Below are 21,082 nucleotides of genomic sequence, written 5' to 3'. Positions count from 1 at the left end.
TTGAGTATAGAGCCAGTATATTTTCACATTTAACCAAATTACAAATTTAAGGGATTATCTAAACCCTACCACTGTTGGTGATTGTTAGGACTGTGTAAAGTCAAACCAAAAAAAAGCCTTTTTGTGAGTTTTATTTTGTTTCTGTCAACTTTGAAGGAGGTGTGTTTTATTATGATACAGTTACTGTTTATTTAAATGGAGTCTGGTGATTTTGGCACTAGCAATTTTGGGGCTGTTTCGGGTTGAACAAGAAGGATCTTACTCTTTAACTAAAAGGTCTGTCTCTGTAGGATCCTTACCACAATGTAGTCAGACACTTAATAGCAATCTGAGCTTGTCAGTGGCAAAAACAAGTACTTTTGTGGGTGTAAACTGACAGAGCACAATATCCCATTGACATTACATCGCAGCTTGTTTTGCCGCGGCTGTCTGCAGCGCTCTCGCTCAATACTGGACCACTTTCAAAAATTGCGTCTATTCGTTACTTCAACACAAAAATATGGGAAAATAGGTTCCAGGTTAAAAAATACTTCAGTTACCTTTCAACATGTTCTGAAAACACTGCATACTATACACACAGGTATGTGTAATGCAGATATGAGGTAACAGACTGAAAAGCAAAAGCACATAATAACAAACATTATAATATGTAGCCGTTAAAAATATATTGTATGCTTGTACTATGTGAAGCTTTGGCAATATTTCTTTCATTCTACCAACTAAACAGAGTTAATATTAGGAAAAAATGTATCTGACATAATTTATCCTACAGATGTCATATAGAATAGACAAATCATCTGTGTGCCATTATAATTTAGTACTTAAGAACTTTTAAGAAAGAGAAAGAATTCAACAAAACAATAATAAGTTATATGTACATTAATAAGTTAATTTACATATTCCAATACTGGTCATTTCACAATAGGCAGTTTTAGTATAACATCCACGTACATGCACAGTTTGTTATGTGTATGACATTTTATACAGCATGTACTTATTTTTTCATCAGTGACATCATGTATATGAGGTAAAGCTTTGATCATAAAAAAACAAAAATAAAGCAAACTCATTAAATCAAAAAGACTGAAATGAATTCCTCAGCTAACAAAACAATAACAATATGATACTAACCTATTAAAACTTCAGGCTAACAAACGTGTTATACCAAAAGATTGTGTGTGGGACACTGTCCCCCCAGTCCTCTGTCTTTTATCAATGGACAGTGTGTAAATAGCTGTTGAAGACTTTCAAAACATTTCTAACTAACTAACTAACTACATCCCTTTGCTGTCATATTTGATAGCGAAGTTAAATTTTCTTATTTCCTAATCTCGTCCTCTGTGTCTGTAACTTAGAGCTGCGTGTGTGTGTTGTGCTTGTGTGTGTATGTGTGCCTCATGTAGTTTCCATCTTATCTGTGAGTGCTTCTCAAGTTGAGGTTCAGTTATTATAGAGTTTGGCATAAGACAGTTAAAGTGAAGCAATCCCAAGCCTAATATAGGACTGATTTTTAGAGAAAAAGAAGTACATTCGAAGAAATTGCTGAAAAAAAAAATGTAAGTGTATTGTGAAGTGGTCACGTCCATCTCTGGAAAAAGAGTAGATGCCAACATAGTGAAGAAACATTCGCCTCCAATCAACCACCACTTTTCTTCCAAACAAAAGAGGGGGCAGGGATTTGGTGAGATTTTGCGGTGGCCATCACAGGCTAAGTGTACTGAGAGCCCTGTGGAAATGGGTCATGTTGGTGACACATCACACCGACACAATAGCGCGAACAAAGGACTTGGAAAGCCCACACTTCAGAAATATTTATCTTGAGAAGCTGGCAGAAAAGCATGTTAATGACACTTTTTAAACATTTTTTGACTTTCCAAATCCCACCTCACCCACTGTTTTAATCTGAACAGCATGTTATGTGGTGGGAGCCATCTATCTTGATTGTAACTTGGCTTGCTCAAATGCAGCGCAATTGAAATGGACTCAGTGGAGTCCTAGACACTAAATTCAATGTCATGCAAGAAATTACACATGATAATGTCCAGCTAAAACAGACCCATGACAAAGCAACCCCCAGAAAGAAAATGAGGGACACACAATATACAATAATCAATTTTTATTGGTGTTTCTCCTTTATTATAATAAGTATATTCTGTATTTCTCATGGCAACCTTTCCTATCCAGATATCACATCATAGGAAGTTAAGATTGGAATTGTATTAGGACTATCAATATACTGTAGTATTAATTTCATAATAAAACAATGGCATGCTATATCTTGTGTCATTGTTTTGACATCTTCTGGCTTTATTCCACTCGAGGCTAGGTTTAGATGTCACTTTTCATTGTGCCGTTACAAGCCTATTTATTATTAATGCAATTTAATATTATTCTGTTTTCAGATCTTGAGGCCTGTTTACCAAGACAACCAGGGAACATTAGGTAAGACTTGTTCATACTCATACTGTGTTTTGTTCAAGGCCACAGTGAACTCTGCTGAGTATCTTGGCTGAGAGCCTTTGTTTAAGTTGGCTTTGTTGTCTTTTTCTTTTTGTTGGATGGAGCCCAGTGTTAATATAATTTTTGAGTTCACATTACAGGTAATTATTATTTTAAGGAATCTGATTAAAATAATTCAAGATTTGGCACTCTGAAATAATCTCAGTTTAAGATGACCTTAAAAATATATCACAGCTTAATACTTTTCCAGTTTAAATCCTGTTCTCCTAAATGACTTACTATTTTTTATTGCTTTGTTAGTGTAAATGGCACTCAGTTAGCACTAATTTTATGCTTATTATGTGTTTTTTTGTTGTCATTTTTGCAGGTTTTTTAGGTTTTTGTATGAATTAAGCAAACAGGGTATAACATGTTAACTAGTGAGCTGCAGAGATGGACTTTGTTACAGTTCCACAGAGCTGGGCTGCCTTTGTGCTAAGCTAAGCTAAACATCTCCTGTCTCTATCTTCATATTAACATACAGATTTGAGAGTGAAATCAAAATTATCATCCAACTCTCTGTAAGTTTGACGAAAGTAATGATTACTGCTCAAGAAATCATATGTAACGTGTGTTTGACCCTCGCCTCCTTCACCTTCTTCTTTTTCTCCTGCAGCTGCCAGGTTATACCCCACACGGCAGGCCTCTAGTTCACAGCCCCAGGGTAGTGGTGGTGGTACGAGTAGTGGTGGTGGTGGTGGGGGAGGAGGAGGAGGTGGTGGGGGTTTCTCCAGCCGCACTGGCTTCCTACGGCGGTCCAACAATTCCAAAACAACAAAGACTGCGTCCACCTCCACTAACGCCAGTGTACCCATCTACCAACAGCAGAATGCCAACTTTGCCAATTACCAGAACTGTACGATTGTCCGCTCACACACTCCACATGCCAACTACGGATATGTCAAAGTGGCACCCAAGATACTTATCTTCCCCATCTTTGTCCAGGTAAGCCAATTCAGTACAGAGCCAACATGTTTCCCCGGTGTTATGCTAAGCTAAACTAACTGTATCTAGGTTGCTGCTTCATTCAGAGGCTCCTCTGTCTGTTAATTCAGATTGGCATTGATCTTCTTTGTATACATTTTGTAATCCCAGAAAGATTGGGTTATAAACGCTGAAATCGAAAAAAAAAACAAAACCATCCTGAGTATGCTCTAAAAAGACAGACAGTAGGGAGTGAGCAGGGGATGATGCAAATGCCCAGCCAGACTTAAACTGCGGACGCACTGTGGGGGTTATGTGGAATGCATCTATGACCACTAGGTCACCATGCTGTTAAAACCAGTCCTTAGTGTTCAAACAGGGAAATCCATACGTGCAAAAGATGGTGATATTCTAGATAGGATGGTTTTCCCCAGCACATTTGGGTCAAATGGAAATAGGCATTTGAGGTTTGCAGATATGAAATACATTGACCTTTCTGTTGGAGCATTTTGTATTTTGAAAGTCATGAAGCCTCTGTTTTCGCAAGTAACACATTTTAGATATGCAGATTTTTTCTGTAGACAACAGAACTAGACAGTCTGAATGTGGTTTGTTTTGTAAGCTTATCTTTTAGTTACAGTTCAAAAAAATGAGGAAATGTAGAATGATCTGTATATTTCATCCAACTTCTGTCTCTTAAGTTATGTGCAGAAAAATACTACATATTCTTTATAGTATGCTAACTTGAAACACTCTTTGTGTTGTTCTAGTCCAAATTAGGAAGTAAAGGCGAGTTTAGTCTTGTGTCATTGCAAAATATATGGTTATGTCTCTGCACATGCAGTGTACTGTTGTATAATAAATGATGTTAGGAAAGTGTGGTTAAATAACCTTAAGAGATCATTGTGAGATAAGGTAGCAGTTGTGTGAGACTTGCTTCTACTGCAATATTTAAAATACTGACACTTTAAAAATGCAGACACTGTGGTGGCACCTCCTGTTAATTCATATTGAAACGTGCAGCTATGACCCTACTTCACACAGTTTTCACTTGTTACACAGACACACATACTGAGTTGGCCCTTTGTCACACCCTGGACCTGAGAGGAAGTCCCCTCCTCCCATGCTGCTGTACTAGTTAATTTTAAGTGTCAGTGTCTTGTCACACTCAGACCACACATTTCGCCTAACAGTCGCAGCTCGCTCTTTGTTTTCATAGAATCAGTTTCAGTTGTGTTTCCCACAGTAGAAAGAGGGCTTACTGTTTAGCACATCGTTTGGATTTCGAAGGCAAAAATGGATGCGGTAATGTAAAATTGTGTTTTATTAATTTAAAACAAACACATAGTTTTGTTTTTGCTAAAACAAACTTTCTTGAGAAATGCTAAGATTTATTCATACTTCATACAGTCAGTGAGGCTATGGATAATAATACGAATTATATGTGCTTGTGGTCATTGACATATATCTGATTAAAGATATCAAATATTAGTGAATGAGGCTCAAAAATGCATTAAACTTCAGGTCCTCATCTGTCTGTAATATGTCTTTTTTCTATGTCCAGCCTCTTGACCTGTGCAGCCGAACTCTCATCATATCTGAGGAGATGATACTACATGAGAGCAAGCACCACTCTCTTAAGGTAAGTGGCCTCAGTGATGTTAATATGTGTGTATATCTTTTTCTAAAGTCCTATTTGCACAGGACTAGTATAACCTTGGGACCTCTGGTAATTTGTAATAATTGTAAAGGTCATCTGTGAATTTCATTCCATGCAAACTTGCATTGTGTGTAATTTTTCAAGTAAAAGTTCCACTCTCAATAACCTATCATATTTAACCGAACGCAGACGTGATGATGATAGTATTGTGTGAATCTGATCTTGGTGAATAATATTTGTGTTTAGGGTTAGAGGTTTAAGGTTTTCTGTTTTTTCTGCGCCTCATTTCTGCCTCCTTACCACTGGAAAATCGTATAGGCTGCTTTGGCAATTATAAATGTGCAAATATAGTTATTTCAGTACATCTTAAAAATGTCTGTGAATATGTTTACTATGTGTGTTTGCTTTTGTAAAAAGCTCTGTCTTAATTTGGTTTACTATGCTGCACAGGTATTTCAGTTGTTGACCAAGAAAAATGCACAACTCCATGCAGGATATGATCTAAAACTAATCTGAGGAAAACACAGAAGCTGAAAAATTGTACTTAAAAGACACGCGGTTGGATCTTGTTGATCTGAGGAAAAAGGAAACACTATTTTCTCTATCCTCTGTCCAAGAACTTTATAATTTGATTGATAGAGAAAGATTGAGGCCCTCTGCTCTCCAGCATCTTAAGATTGCAGGTAACAAACAGACTGGTGGCAAACATTTTGTTGGTTTGTCACAAACAGTTATGTGCTTTTTTTATGTGCCCAAACTGGAAGTGACGGCCCTTTGCCCCAACATGCATCCGAAGTCAAAATGTGTGTACGCTTTAGAGATATTTGTGAATAGAAAGGAAGAACACGTTTAGAGCTGTGTCCTGAGAAAAGGAATTGGAGAGAAGATGTCTGAATGTCTCTGTAGAATTTGTAACTACTCTGAACTATCACACCCATATGAGTCGAGGAAAATGAATATTTGATAAGAGGAGACTGCCAAAGATCTGACTGACAATGAAATTCTGTTTTATGTATAAAAAGACACTAGCTTTCAGTATATATTAATGACCCTTTCACAATATATTACCTCACCTGGCAATTATATTTTGTAATGTAAAAATACCAATACCAAAACAAGTGGAAGATAATTAAGACTCTTTGTCTGTTAAAAAAGTAATTCTTTTAGAAGTTTCACAAATCTAAAATGAAGATTTTTATTCTGTGACAAGTACTTGAATGTTGTAGATATCAGAAGAACTCATTAAAAAAAGAAATGTTTAATGTGCTTGTTCTGTTAAAGATGAAAAAAGTTATTTCTCAAAGGAACTATTAAGTACTGCACCAGAGCCAGGGCCAGTTATAAAATCTTATCTAATTAATTAAATAATAAATGTCTGTGAGCCAAGTTCACTCAGAAAAGCCGTATGTATCTCAAGTTAACATTTGCTGCAAATGTACTTGTATTTACTTTGCAAATATTTGCATTACTTTGTTAAACGTGCAGGTGCATTTTTCCATGAAGAAAAACTTGTCCTTTTTTGCTTTTTACCTCTGATAACTAATAACTTTAAAAATGATAACTATAAGTGAATGACAGGTGGATATTCTAAAATTTGATGATTTTGTGGAAGTGTTTCACATGCAGAAATCCTGTCTGCCATAATTCATAATGTTAACAAAGTGTTAAAGCCTCCATGTGTTTGGAAAGAGAAAAAACAGAGGGAAGACTGTTATTTTATCGAATTAAGCTCTTGCCACAGTGCCTTAATTTACCCTGTCAGACAATCTTTACTGCGCGGTGCAGTGAAGTGCAGTGATTGCTGGCATGGAAGGTAATCTGGCCTCTCTCTGGGGTCACTCATAAAACAAATATTTAACAGCCAGTGTTTGTCAGGAGGGAGTTTCTCTCCATTGCTTTATACAGGCTGTTTTTAATGATCAGTTAGTGTTGTTCCAGCTTTTACTCTCTACACACCAGAGTTTTGCGAGTCTGCCCGGGAGGCAAACGCACAAACTCTATTGTTCACACAAACATGTAGCACTCTCATTATAATATGTGAACACAAATAATGAGCGTAGCACCACACTAATTTGATTTAATCCAAAGTGACTTTTGGATAAAATAGACTTCAAGTGGATTAAAAAATATTAATGCTTAAAAGTGACATTTGGTCATAAAAGATATAATGGGATTAAATCATATGCTTAATAAAGAATTTAAAAAATGTCCTGAAAGATAGCTGTTGGTATAACATTTAGCATAACAAGTTGATTTTTTTATTGGTAGTTATCAAGTAATTATGCAAGAAAGTGGATTAGTTTCAATGTAGAAAGCCCTCCAGTTGGACTTTCAACAGAGTCAAATATTGGTGCTTTATGAGCCTGCCATCAGTTTTATGGTCAAAGGCTCTGACATACCAGGCCGATGGTTGGCTGTGGGTCAATGTTGGACTGTTGGTGAGTGTCTGTTGCCCTCACCTTTACAGTTTGGCCCTTGTCAGCTTTTTTTCCCAGCTTATTCAGCATGTTGAATCTGCATCAGAGTCGGTGAGCCTGTCAGCAGATGAAATCGCTCTGATTGGCAGTTAAACTTTGTGCCCGGAGGGAGAAACGGAAGTGAGGAAAGCGAACAAATAATCAGTCATGAAGGCGTGAGGTCAAAACAAACTTGTTATTTAAATTAAAATTATTTTCTTTAGCCTTTAAGCTCTTCAGCAGAAACATTTCCTGATGGTCTGTGTTTTTTTTCACTGACGCACAATAAATATAGTTTGTTCTTTCAGCACGGGATTGTGTTGTTAATGTGCCAACGGCAAACTAGCATCATGACAAGTTTCCCTTTTTGACTAATGATTACAGCTAGCTGTCGTCTGCTGGTAAGGAGAGTTTTTTCCTCTTAAACTGATGCAGAATGCACATGCTAGTTCATAGTCTGTTGTAGACTTGGCAGTGTGCAGCTGTAACTTTTTAGCCTTTTTAGTTGACTTTTTTTTTTAGATAAATACTTAGATTTAAAACCAGTATACTGTAGGTAATCATGGAAAACCACTGTTATCCTGAAAATCCAACAGAAGATAAGGATAAACAGAATTTTTAGTACAGGATTCATAAGTAATTAGGTTCAAATATTATATTTCTGTCTTGCCAGAGACAAAACAAAACCACCGTGACGTACTTGCATCACCTAACCTGGATGAAAAGCATTTATTAGTATCAGTCAGAACAGTTTTTAATTATTTGACTTAACAAACTTAGCATTTGTTCAAGGATGGACATACAATTGCTGGAATAACTGAGAGACAGAGCAGGGATTCAGACACTTTGTTCACTCTTTCATGCACATTTGAACAGTGTGCGTTTGTGTATGCATGTAAAGGATGTGTGTGTGTCTCTCTCAATAGAAACTCTTTGTCGCTTGCCTCTCATTTGCTTTGTCCTTGTTCTTTACGTACTTGCATCCTTTTCCACCCACACAAACCGCCCCTCCACACACACACACACACACACACACACACACACACACACATACACACATACATGCACTCTCTCTAACCACATACTGGCTACATCTAAAATACCCTTTCTACTATCTCACCCTTCAGAGGAAGCAAAAGCCTTGTCTTGTAACAGTGCCCATCTACATGAATTACACTGTTTGCCTGTTATGTGGCATGAAAGCACAAATTCACACAAGCAACTTTCATCCATACAGCTAGGCTCATTATTTTCTTTTTTATCCCCTACTTCTTACTCTTTATTCTCCATGCTTTGTTCCTTTCCTAATTAATTTTCATTTTAATGCTTCACTGGCATGACTTTTTACACTCAACCGTTGCAGAGGCACAAAGCCAGTCATGGGCTGTCATGATGTGTTGATAAAACTCTCCTCAGAGTGACAATCCGAAGTTTGTGAGTTCAAGTCAATATGTTTAGGCTACAGTTCTGCATCTTGTGCACACAATAACAGCAGTTCCTCACATCGAGCCATACTCCCGAATGAGTGATGAATAATGATGAATCATTTTTCTCAGGGCCTTCACAAACCTGAAAGGTTTAGGTTTGCATTGTGTTCCATTGCATTTGAGCCTTGAGAAAATTAAGAAGTACAAATAACATACCTGTGTCATGTCATCATCACATGATATGAGCGCCGTGTCTCCCTACACTTAACATTGATTTGTTTGTAGATGGGTTTGCAGCCACAGTCTCACACACACACACGCACACACACTGAGGCGCTTCACAGCTGTTATCATTTGATGATAGTCAGTCAAGTTTTCTGTAATCAGTTCGCAAGACTAAAACATGCAACAACAAAAAAATTCTCTGCAGAAATGATACAAACCATGGTTCAGTTTGATCTAGACCAGTAACTTTTTTTTCATTGTACTAAGGTCCGGCTGTTTGCTCCGGACCGTGGTGTGGTGGAGTTTCACACCTTTAATTTTGGTTTTGATCAGACTGAAAAGTCCAAAAGTTAGCACCAGACAAGGTTGGTGTGAGGGATCCCTCTGAATATGACAGGGATACTTGTGGTTCGATGAATGAAGAGTAGGGCTGTGAATTGGCAAGAATCTGGTGATACCATATGTATCATGACACAGGAATCACGATTAAATATATCGTAATATATTGAAAGCAAAGCAATACATTACAAATTCTTCGAAATCTAATTTTAAGAGCAAGTGATACTCCCTTTATGACTCTGCCTGTTTCAGAGGTCTGTGTTCTTTGTGTTTACGCAAATTTAAAATGTTGTTACATTTTGATTCAAAAGATAGATTACAACACTGAACGATCTGGTCATAGGTGGAACAGTGGGCAAAGTGGGCAAGTGTCCAGGGCCCTGGCGAATAGGAGTCCTGAATTGAGTCTTATTGAGGGTGTGTTGGTGTGTGTAGGTCTTTTCGTGGTTTTCTCAGGCAAGTGAGGGGATAGAAGCAGCTCATAGAAACAGCTCTTTGTGGCTTGAAGTGCGCTCGCTCTTTTGCTCAAGCACGCTGCAAGCCGCAAAGAACTGTTTCTATTATGTGCCAGCTGGACCTACACACTCTTTCATGTAAAAAGGAAGGAAGGAACAATAACTTTGAGAGACTGCTATTATGAGTCATAATATAAGAAAGTTCCACATTTTATTGAATGTTTTACCTACCTTAAAATTAAGCAAGGACCATAATGCGCAACAGAAAGTTAATGTTTCATCATTTACTTTTTTTTTCTGTGAAGAACCCAGACAGGGTTATTGTATTATTAAACAATAAATAACGCAATTTCAAAGTAATATGTGCTGTGTGGTTGTGGGTTGGCCTATGCCATTGTGCAACCAAACTCTGTATGCTTGGGGCGGGTACACGCGCTGCACGTGTAATATTTGCGCGTGTAGGTAGGGGTCCAAGGCGAGTTTGTGTCCAGGGCCCGTGGTCATGATAATCCGTCCATGGATCTGGTGGTCGGGGAGTGGTCTGCCACAAATCCTCACATGTAAATTACTACTAAAAATCATTATGGTACCACAAAACATAAGATTGCAATAGTCAGGTATATACAATATCTCACAGTACAAACCTAGACAGAGGTTAACTTTCAGCAACATAAAGCAAGATGTTGCTAGATGAAGTATATGTATATATATATGACAATAATTATATGGTTGTGAATTGCATTTCCTGTGCTAGGACATGAAGTGAGGGGAAAGCTTTTGCAGGGTGAGACTTTTTGAGTGTTAGGTGGTGTTATGTGAATCTCACTAAGTTGCAGATGTGTGTTTGTGAGCTGTGATCACTTTAAGGTGTGGTTAAGGCCTGGTGAGATCATGGAAGACTGAAGAATGAAATCATATTCTTTTTCATCATCTTTTTCTCTCTTTTTTTTCCCTCTTCAATCTCCAACTCTGCCCCTCTCATCTTGTAGGTTACGGTGTTTATCTACAGTGACCTGATGCTGGTGACAAGAGAAGACGAGCCGGGAAGGTGTAATGTCCTTCAGAGTCCCCTGTACCTCCGACAGCTGAGGCTCCAGGACGGTATGTGTGCTAACACACTTGTTGCCAAACTGTGTGAAATTCTGTCGAGATGTCATAGATGTTGAGCTGATTATAAATTCATGTTACTACATCACCACATTTTTAAAAACATATAGAACAAGACACTGGCCAACATATGCAATATGTGTGAATATACATGATCTCCAAACAATCTTATCTGATACTAGGTTAAACCACATCTGACCTTTTGCAGTTCAACACAAAACAAAAAGGGAAATAGAACACTTAAACACACAAATTGCACAACTAGAAATAAACACGCAGTATGGTGATTACAGTGATAAATTCAGTTGAGCTTAACCAGAGGATATTTAGGGAGAGACTGCCCAAGTTCCTGTTGCTTTGTCTTTTTATTTCACCTCGATGTAAACAACCATCTCCTCTACCAAAATGGAGAGAATAGTTTGGCGGTCAGTACCGCACAGAGCCCGGGCAAGTCAAATAAATAAGGCTCACTGTAAATATCTGTGTTTAGAGTGGTGGGCGGAGACAGGAGCAGCATTTGGAGTCATGATTGGGACAGGGCCAGGGGAGAGCAGCTCACACTTTGACTCATGATGCTAAAAACTGATGCATGCATGCATAACTAAAAAAAATATTAGTGATTTTCTGTCACTAAAATAGCAGGTGTTTAACCTTTTGAAACCTGGACCGTCATCACTCTTCGTGTACTGCCTTTACACATCCTTCATAAGTATTTAAATCTTTGAGCCTTAAGCAAATTGGTTTGATTTCTCTTGAAGACATGGGGAAAACGCAATTAACAATTTGGCAAGAAATGCCCTGCAATTTGCAAAAATTTGGAAAATTATTTTTCAAAAAGCTAGTTAAAACCTCTAAAATTAAACTATTTTCAGTTAAAATAATGATTTATTTAATATTATTTTATTATTTTGAGTATTTTTTCAGGTCATTTCATTGTTTTTTTGTTGTTTTTTTACTCTTGTGTGTTTGAGTTATTGTCAAGTTTTTTTTTCATTTTACTTATTTCTTGTTAATTTTTGGGTTATTTCTTAGGCTGCATATTGCCTTCTTCGCATGCATTTTTTTTTCTAGAAATCAAGCCAGCTTGTCCAGGTTTCAAAGAGTTAAAGGATGTTACTGCAAGGAGATTGTCTGTTCTATTCCCTCAGAATAAGGATGTTAGTGGCACCATAATGTTAAGAGTCAGTGATAGTGTAGAGGCAGACAACTGTGGCTTTGACGACAGTTTTGAAATTAAGACATTTATTTTACTTTAGTGCAAATGAGTGCTGTATTGAGTGATTATGTTTTGACACTTGCAGATGAAGGCTGTGCCTGAACCTCAATAGATAAAGCCCCTATAGGCATCAGTGTAGCCTCACATAACCCCACAGCCTTTCTCAACAAGCTGCACCACAGCAGGAAATGCCAGAACTCACTGTCATTCTCCTGCAGGTGAAAAAACACTTTCTCACAGTAAATCAGTCAGAATATCCAGCGGCACTGCACATAGCCAACGGGTTCTTTTGTTAAATATTAAGCTTGGGGAAATCAGTGCTCATTTTAGCGCTTGATTTTGCTTTAATTGGATGAAAATATATATGAGGTTCTGTAACAATTCAGTCTTTTTTATGAATATTTGAGCGCAGACCTGCCTGATTTCTGGGTTTGTTGTTTTGCAGCATCTTCTTGCTTATTTCCAGTTAGACTTTGGATGCATGTGGTTCATGAGCCTGTTACTTTTCTCCTCCAAGACTCCTTTGTGTCAGTGTCAGCTAAAATTGCTGGCAGAGACATAATGTTACTGCAGTGTAATATGCTGCTTATTAGTGCTGCAGGTCAAGCAGCTAAATCCATGGGGACATTGTTTTTCAATCAGGAGCACACAATTAAACCAATGCATGAATGTCTTATAATAAGACATTAGAATAAGACGGCATTATCTGAATTAATTATCCACTTGTTGTCGTTCGCATTATCGTTTCGTTTTTGCTTTGTTGATGAAAACTGAAATATCCTTTTCAAAGTCTTTGTAATAGTAGGTTATTTTTCATTTCTCTGTAGTGGAAAAACAGTTGTTTATGAACACTTTCCATTTTCCAACAAACATTTTCCAAATGGCTAAGTCTATACTTACATATCTGCGATTAACAAGTTTTTTTGTCAAATTCCTTGATAAAAAAAAAAAAAAAAACGTCCAGTGAACGCTCCTTACACACACTTCAACACAGCAAGCTTCAAAATGTAGCATCCCTGATAAAGAGAGGCCTGAGCTGCTCTGTCCTCCTCACAGACATTGCTGTCCTCCTCTCCACTTCTAACCTCCACCTCCACCCTTCACCCAAACAATTGGAAATCACCAGGGTCGGGATTTATTAGGATTTGTGTGTCTGTGTATGTGTTTTCCATCAGAGGACACACATGCACACACGCGCACAGACACACATCTCCACCCTGCTGCCTGTCATTGTTATTTTGCTTCGGCAGCGTCACTCAGGAAAGAGGCGCCGGGGGATTGTGTTTGTTTCAGCAAGGGTGTGTTTGACGTGTGTGTGTGTGTGTGTGTGTGTGTGTGTCTGTGTGTGTCTGTGTGTCTGTGTAATGACAAAGTACAAGTTCAATACAGGGGCTTTCCTGTGTTCCTGTCACCCCGATACAAGCCTGAGGAGCGTGGGAAACATTGAAAGTGGTATTGAACACACATAAAACCAAAATAACTGTGTGTCAGTCTAAACATTGTCATCTCACTAAACAAAGTAAGAAGACATCATCCACTCAGGCTGTCTATATGACCTTACCGAGCCTTTTAACTGCTACTGCATCATAGTTGCAGGTGAAATTACATAATCGTTAAAACTGTAGTTCAAAATGTTAAATTAGGGAGAGATCAATCAGTACAACATGCAAAAAAAAAAATCTTTTTTTGTTTTGTTTTGTCCTTCAGTGGGGACAGGAAGTGAATTTGAATTACACTTACTGACTTACTTACTTACTTTGACCTGCCAGTAAGACATCACTATAAGAAACCTGTTACATTTGGGATCAGAGCTTTTCGGAATAAATCTGTAAATGTGTCTCTTTAAAAGTATGCAAGTAAGTATGCTGTAAGCAAGGGTAAAGAATGGGTACCATTCTTAAATTTAAACTAAACATGTGGACTTCATCATCAAGCCCCTCATAAATACAATGCTGTATGACAGCACTCTGCTGGTTTTTGGAAACAGAAAGATATCCAACAGTGACCTCTGCTGTTGGTTACATAAAGAGACGCTTTCTGTGCGACTGTATTATTTTACAGGCCTCATGGAGACATTCAGAGTGAAGAAGTGGAGACAATCGGCTAGAGAGAGCGTAGTTAACACATAGCTTTTATTTATACCAAATGAAAAAAAAAAGCAGTATTCTTCCTAAAGAGGCAAGGGTCCTTCAAGAAGTGACTACAGTTGTTTTCACAAAATGAGTTTATCTTTCTTTGTTATGATGAGTCAGAGCCAAGGCTGTTAAAGTTTATAATAATAAAAATAATGATAATAACTTTATTTATATAGCACCTTTAAAAATATAGTTTACAGAGTACTTTGACAAACAAGGCGAGGCAGAAGCAAGAAGGGTTTCTTACAGAGGCAACATTACTATTAGAGCCAAACAATAATACCGAACTAAGGCCAGACAAAATTTAAAGTAGAATTAATCAATCCATTAATCAATAGGCTGATGCTGGCTAAGACAACGAGCCTGGTGGTGGCACTGAGCCTGGAGACTCTGGATTAGGTGATGAGAGGATGAGAGCCATAATTTAAACCATTAACACACATAAAATACTCTGCTTTGAACAATACACTAGGTTTGATTTGGCTTAGCATAAGGGTAAAAACAACTATAGTTCAGTCTGCAGCTAGCTGACCTTTCTGTAAGCAATTCTGACGAGCATACTGGCCACTTAAATTGATCCTAAAACTGAAATCCCACTAGCTGCAGCCCCATGACGCATAATATGACGTGTGTTATTTTCTACACTACTATTCTACTTATTCTACTTATTTTCAAGTGTCCCTAGCACCAATAGGAAGCGTTACAATGCAATGCAGCAACAAAGAACCACATAATTACTTCTACTAAAAGATCTGTACATCTTTCACCTCTGCACTAACTTAAAAATAATGTGCAGACATCCACTAATTCATCTTAATTTCTCACCTGAAGAGCCAATATTCAGAGCTATGGCTCAGTAGACACCATCTTTTTTTGCTATTGTCCTTATGATGGGTTGTTGGTGTATAGTTTGAGATATTCAACAGCTACTGTCTCCTCACCCATTCCTCGACACACAGGACAAACAGCAAGAGGTGAGGAGAGGAGTCAAGCTGCTACGGGAGCCAGGATGTGCAACCAGTAGGCTAGTGGGGAAAAATGTGTTCTTTTAGGGGTTGCAGGCTGGAAATAGGACAGTAGCGTGCCTCGCTGTCGTGTGGGGTTGCACATAAAAAATTGTGGCTTTTTTGACATGTGCCGTTCAGCAGCACTATTTTTTTTATCCTTAACTCTTTGCCCAGCCAGCAAGGATTGGGCAGAAAACCACAACAGCCTCAATAAATTCAGTTAGTATCTGACTGCTTGTTTTGTACTTGTGTACACATTTCTGACAAATTACTCTATATCAAATAACACATTATAATTGAATTGGCTATTGTGCTTTGCCTTTTCAGACTTTGAGGGTGGTGATCTGAATTGAATATTCACTTAGTATTATTTAAAACCAAAACAACTTAAATTCTCAATCAGCTTCTAATTGTGAGTGACGGGATCGTAAGTGAACACATAACTCTTTGCAGTGTAGCCACATTTTCAGTGCACCTTTCTGCAGTCAACAGTACATTGAAGTGAGAGCTTCATGAACATGGGTAGAGAGAATGATGTCATATTACAGTGTAGTATAGAAGGAACAAGTGAAAGGAGATATGTTTGACTGGATGATCCCTGTCTTTTTAGGACATATTTAATCATTTTAAATCTCACCCAAGGGGCTAAGCCGCTCCTCAGTGTGATATTGAACTCAGACAGGATTGCCAGTCAGTCAGAATGTTTGTTTGTGTATGCACTTACTTGAAATAAAATAGTAAACATCACCACAAAGTATATATTATGCGGTATGTGTGTGTGTGTGTGTGTGTGTGTGTGTGTGTGTGTGTCTGTGTCTGTGTCTGTGTGCCGAGGTGGGGGGCTTATTCGATTAAAAGCGTTTATCTTGACTCCAGACCCACAGGCCTGTCTCACACAGCACTGCTTCAGTGAATTATGGGTGAATGCCAGTAAGGCTGCCCCAAAGTAAAAGCCTTCTATCAATAAAATTATTTGGCGAAATCGTGATCGGAAATCAAAGACGCTGCTTTATGTACAGGAAGGGAGTGAGTGAAAATGAAACAGAGGATATAAGGTTTGTTGGTTGACAAAATTAATATCCTTGCTTTTTTTTTTTGGTTTTACAGATTATGCGGAAGAACTGCGATTCTACCTTATTCACATGACTGAGGTAAGAGAAAGGCTTGTGTGTGTTTGGAAGCAAAAGAGGGAAAAGGAGGGTCTAATGTGAGCAGCCTATTTTGTCTGTGAGCCGGAGGGGCAATTGTCTCTGGTGGAAATCACATTACAGGGAAGACACAGGGATTAGCAGAAAGCTCTAATGAAAATGTATTTCCTCTGTCTCAGACCTGACTCCATCATACACACAACATGCATTTTTTTATATAGTATATGCAGTATTAGACCACAACAGAGAAATGCTAAAAGATGCAGATTTTTGATCCACTTTTTATCATTTTTGGGGAGGAATCACATTTGATATATTAAGATACAAAATAATCCTCATTGTCAATAAAGCTGTGGAATATAAATTGCGACACACAAGTAAAACACTTGTAGTATTACATAAAAAACAATATAGAAATGTTGAATATGTGCATCTGTTTTGTGGTTTGTTGTCATATTTACTATGAAAACTAATTATCCTTCATCCATTTGCTGTTACACCTCTCCGGCTGTCAGATGAAAGGGAAAGGCATAATAATTAATATTTAATTGCTGTGTTTTCCAATTATTCAACACCGACCAACTGAAATTAAACTTTAAAGGCTCACATATTCCATTGTTTCTACTGAATGACAAACATGGCCCAACTGAATTTAGAGGTATGAAAAACACACATGCGGCAAAAATGAATCGTTATTTTATTGTCTTAAAGATGTCAAACATGATTATCTACGAAGACGTTGTTTGAGAGGTAAACATGCACATTTACTCCATGAATATCTGCATGTGTCATTTTTTTTGGTTCCAGAGTCACACTGTGAGGTGAATTTCTCACTTTAGCGCACCTCCACATAATTAGCTTTAAAATCACCCAGATTATCTGTGGGATTCTGCATCACTCCAGTGTTTTGACACTAGCATTTGGATTTAAAAAAAATCACTTCATTTGCACCAAAACAGAGCAGGAAGATGTGAAAGTTATCTGACAGATACTCTTTGGTAGTTTCGGAGCCTGTTTGGCTGTTTCCCCGTCTTGAAGTTTTCTTTTGTCAAGGCAGCTCTGCTGTAGTTAATGAGCATGTTTTGCAGGTGGTGGTAGCCAGTTGTCCTTCCTCGTCTCTTCAGCCGCCTCTCCCTTTCCATTGCTGCTCTCCATCTGATTCCTTTCATTACACTTTTAATGTTGCCATACGTCATGTTTTCATCACTTCTAATCATCACTTTCTTCCACCGTCTTACATCCTCTCCCGTTCTTATTTTGTCAATGAGGAGAAGACACATTTGTGACATTAATGTAAACATTAAAGGCATCCTCCTTGGATGAACTGTAACATTACCTAGCTCAGTGGTGCAAGGCGAGCTAGCAGATTTTAATCAGCTTTAGTGCATCTGATACTGATCCATTTAAATATTGTACCAGGTCTATGGATTGGCTTGGTACACCTCTAAAGACATACTCCATAGGCCAAATAACTGTGATGTTGCACTGACAACAACAATTACTGCTGGGCAGACAAATGACAAATGGCAAATGATTTTAATTACAGAGATAAGTATAATCAGCAAACTTGTTTTTTTTTTTTTTTGTCATTTTTAGCTATAAGTGTAATGTTTGAAGATACATAGTTACACATGGTGGTCCGACCTATCTAATGTTCTCTTATCTCTTATTTTATGTGCTGTGTTGCTTTGCTATCATCTTTGATGAACAAAATGAACATGAAAGCTAATCAGTGTAATGTCAAGGACAGTTGCAAAGAAAAAAAACATATTTTAGCCAGCTAAAAAACTCAATGTCAGTTTAAGTGTACACTATAATTCTAATATTTTTTTCCACTTTACCTCACATGCTAACTGATAAAGGCAGTGGTAGACCAGCGACTCCTACTTTCAGCATAGTAAAATCACTGTTTTATCAATAGAATCTGGTGTCTTTGAGATAACGACTTCTGTGACTTTCTGACAGCAAGGTGAAGCGGTCAAAATATTCTTATATAGCACATATTTACACTGATATGTATTTTTCATGTGGGCCCTTTTTTTTTAGGTAACTATAAACAAACCAGTGAAAGCAGCATTTGTTCAGCACCATTTCATTTCATGTACGTTATAGGGGGGGTTTCTACCCAAAAGTTATTGTAAACAAACATTGTGAATGGGCCTTTACCCTCCTTGATACTTGATTATGAGTGCTAATTACGAAGTTTATGTCCAACTAGCAAAATAACTTGACTCATTCATTTCTTGCCCCAAAACATTAAGCAAGGCAGTGTTTCTTGGTGGTCTTTTGGAAAACCATTTTATGTCTCAGAGGTGTTTTAAAATATAAGCTAAAGAAAAGCTGAAGAATGTGGATAGAGGATGTGGAGGGTCTGTTTTCTTTTCTCTCGCTTTTTTTGTATCCATCCAGGCACTTTGACTCGTCTAATTTGTTGCGGCTGCAAATGTCTGCTCATATGGATAATCTTTTCACTGAGCAACTATATAAACCCCAACCACTCCTGCACACACACACACACACACACACACACACACACACACACACACACACACACACACACAATGCCACACCATTTTTTGCTTTGAAATGTGCTGCATAACCTCATTAGCAGCTTATGAATCTTTTAAGGGGGCTTTTTTTTTTTTCAGACAGAATGAAAGGGGCCTGTCCCGCCAGGCTGGATAAGAGGAAGGAAAGGGCTTCAATATTATTCGGTCTAACCAATTAGGCAACATATATAAATAGAAACTCTTACGTAAGAAGGCATGGGAGAAAAAGGGAGAGAGTTTAAGTGAGTTAAAGGCAGATTTGGGATTTTATGTGACACAAGACAAGGTCTGCTAGAATGGCTGCATCAGCCTTCTGCTTGTGCAGTAGCTTTTCTTCTATTTTCTCATCTTGTACTGTTTCCTACTCAGTTATTTATATAGTAAAAAATTTTTTTGTGCATTTTGTTCATTGTACTATAAATGCAAGACACAATCAAATAATTATCACATTTGAAGACTTATAGTAGTAGTAGCCTCTGACAGTTTGACACCTTAAGCTGGAAAAGACCTATTTGTTCTGTAGCATAACACTCAGCAGAGGCAGCCTCACAGGGATGCTCCCAAAATACCAAACTAGTGCAGTATATATGACAGAAGATAGACAGGAACATAGACCCAGAAACTGCAAAGAGACTGGATTTCTCCATCCATCCTGTCAGCTGCCCCCCCACACACTCACACATACACAGAATGCACAGTCATGTATTATAGTTGATACACCTGTCAGCAGTTCATTTCATACCTCAGGGAGCAAACAGTAGCCACAATGAAATGCTGCATGCAGCTCTCATGTACTGTAGCTCTTCTCTCTCACAGGTACTGCTGTAAAGATACTTATAAATCTGTAATATTTATTTGTCATAATCCAATTTCCTTTATGCTATATAGTTTTAAAATATGCTGATGCATTATCAAAAAATCAATGAAGGCACTCTCCTCTCTGTAATTCAGGTACACTCAAAGTTAGCATAGGCAGTGGCTAATCTACTGCAGCACTCATTTATCTTTAAGTGATGACAGACTCTTAACAGAGTGGTTGACCTTCTGGCCACGCTGGTAGGGTGCACTGTTGTGTGCACTGGAGGAATATGTCATGTGGATGGAGAGAGGGATGAAAGAAGGAGAGATGAAGAGATTGGTGAAGATGAAGGCATGTTTTAAGCATTTGAGTGACCCTGACCCTCCCTGCTGCTTCTGCCGTGTGTGTTTGTTTGTGTTTACTGAAATGGGAAATGTGTGTTTTATCGCAATAGTCTCTAATTGAATTGCTCTTTCTAGGCCTATCTGTGCAAAGGTCTCATACACACGCACACACACACACACACACACACACACACATGCACATACATACAGCGAGAGAGAGAGAGAGAGAGATTTAAGACACAGTCTTTTGACTCACAGCATGTCTTAACTTAAACATTGCATTTGCCTCGAAGCCTTTTATCACATCTAAAAAGCTACAGACATATTTTATGGAAATTAGATGAAAGTAATTTCTTTTCTTCTTATTATTTTGTATATTAATGCAAAGGTGATTATTCATACCAATTATTAGTTTATCTTTGGTTTGATTGCTGATTTGCTTTTCTGTGTGCATTGTTATTAGAGAGTCTATGCTTGTGCAAGATATCTGAGGTCATCTGACCTGGATCTGTGTCACAGAAAATGCTTGACATGCTTTTAAAGAAATAGCAACCCAGTCAACAGAATGTTGCAACTGTATGTTTCTGCAAACTGTGGATATGTAAGATTCTATGTTATTATGTGGCGGATAATCTGCGGATCTGTGCTGGCAAACCGTGGCGAGGGTCATTATGTTTTGGGGTGTCCGTCTGTCTGTCCTATTCTTATGACAATGTATTCTAACAGACCAGTTTATATGATATCCGTTGCTATGGTTAAGGTTAGAAAAAGAAACATGGATGTTTTTAGGTT

The 21,082-nt window shown here is 37.9% G+C and overlaps 1 protein-coding gene across 1 annotated transcript in view; it reads left to right on the top strand.

Annotated features, from left to right (window-relative positions):
• Positions 1 to 21,082, top strand: part of rgs3a (regulator of G protein signaling 3a) — a 146,837-nt gene that overhangs the window by 41,896 nt on the left and 83,859 nt on the right. The window contains exons 7-11 of the mRNA XM_042509299.1: positions 2,403 to 2,442; positions 3,116 to 3,444; positions 4,988 to 5,065; positions 10,975 to 11,086; positions 16,558 to 16,601. Of these exons, the coding sequence (XP_042365233.1) occupies positions 2,403 to 2,442; positions 3,116 to 3,444; positions 4,988 to 5,065; positions 10,975 to 11,086; positions 16,558 to 16,601 (603 nt within the window). The remainder of the gene's footprint in view (positions 1 to 2,402; positions 2,443 to 3,115; positions 3,445 to 4,987; positions 5,066 to 10,974; positions 11,087 to 16,557; positions 16,602 to 21,082) is intronic.

Source organism: Plectropomus leopardus, chromosome 20 (assembly GCF_008729295.1).
Source record: "Plectropomus leopardus isolate mb chromosome 20, YSFRI_Pleo_2.0, whole genome shotgun sequence".
Lineage (NCBI taxonomy): Eukaryota > Metazoa > Chordata > Actinopteri > Perciformes > Serranidae > Plectropomus > Plectropomus leopardus.
Note: the sequence above shows the minus strand (reverse complement) of the source record. Positions and strands in the feature narration are given on the sequence as shown.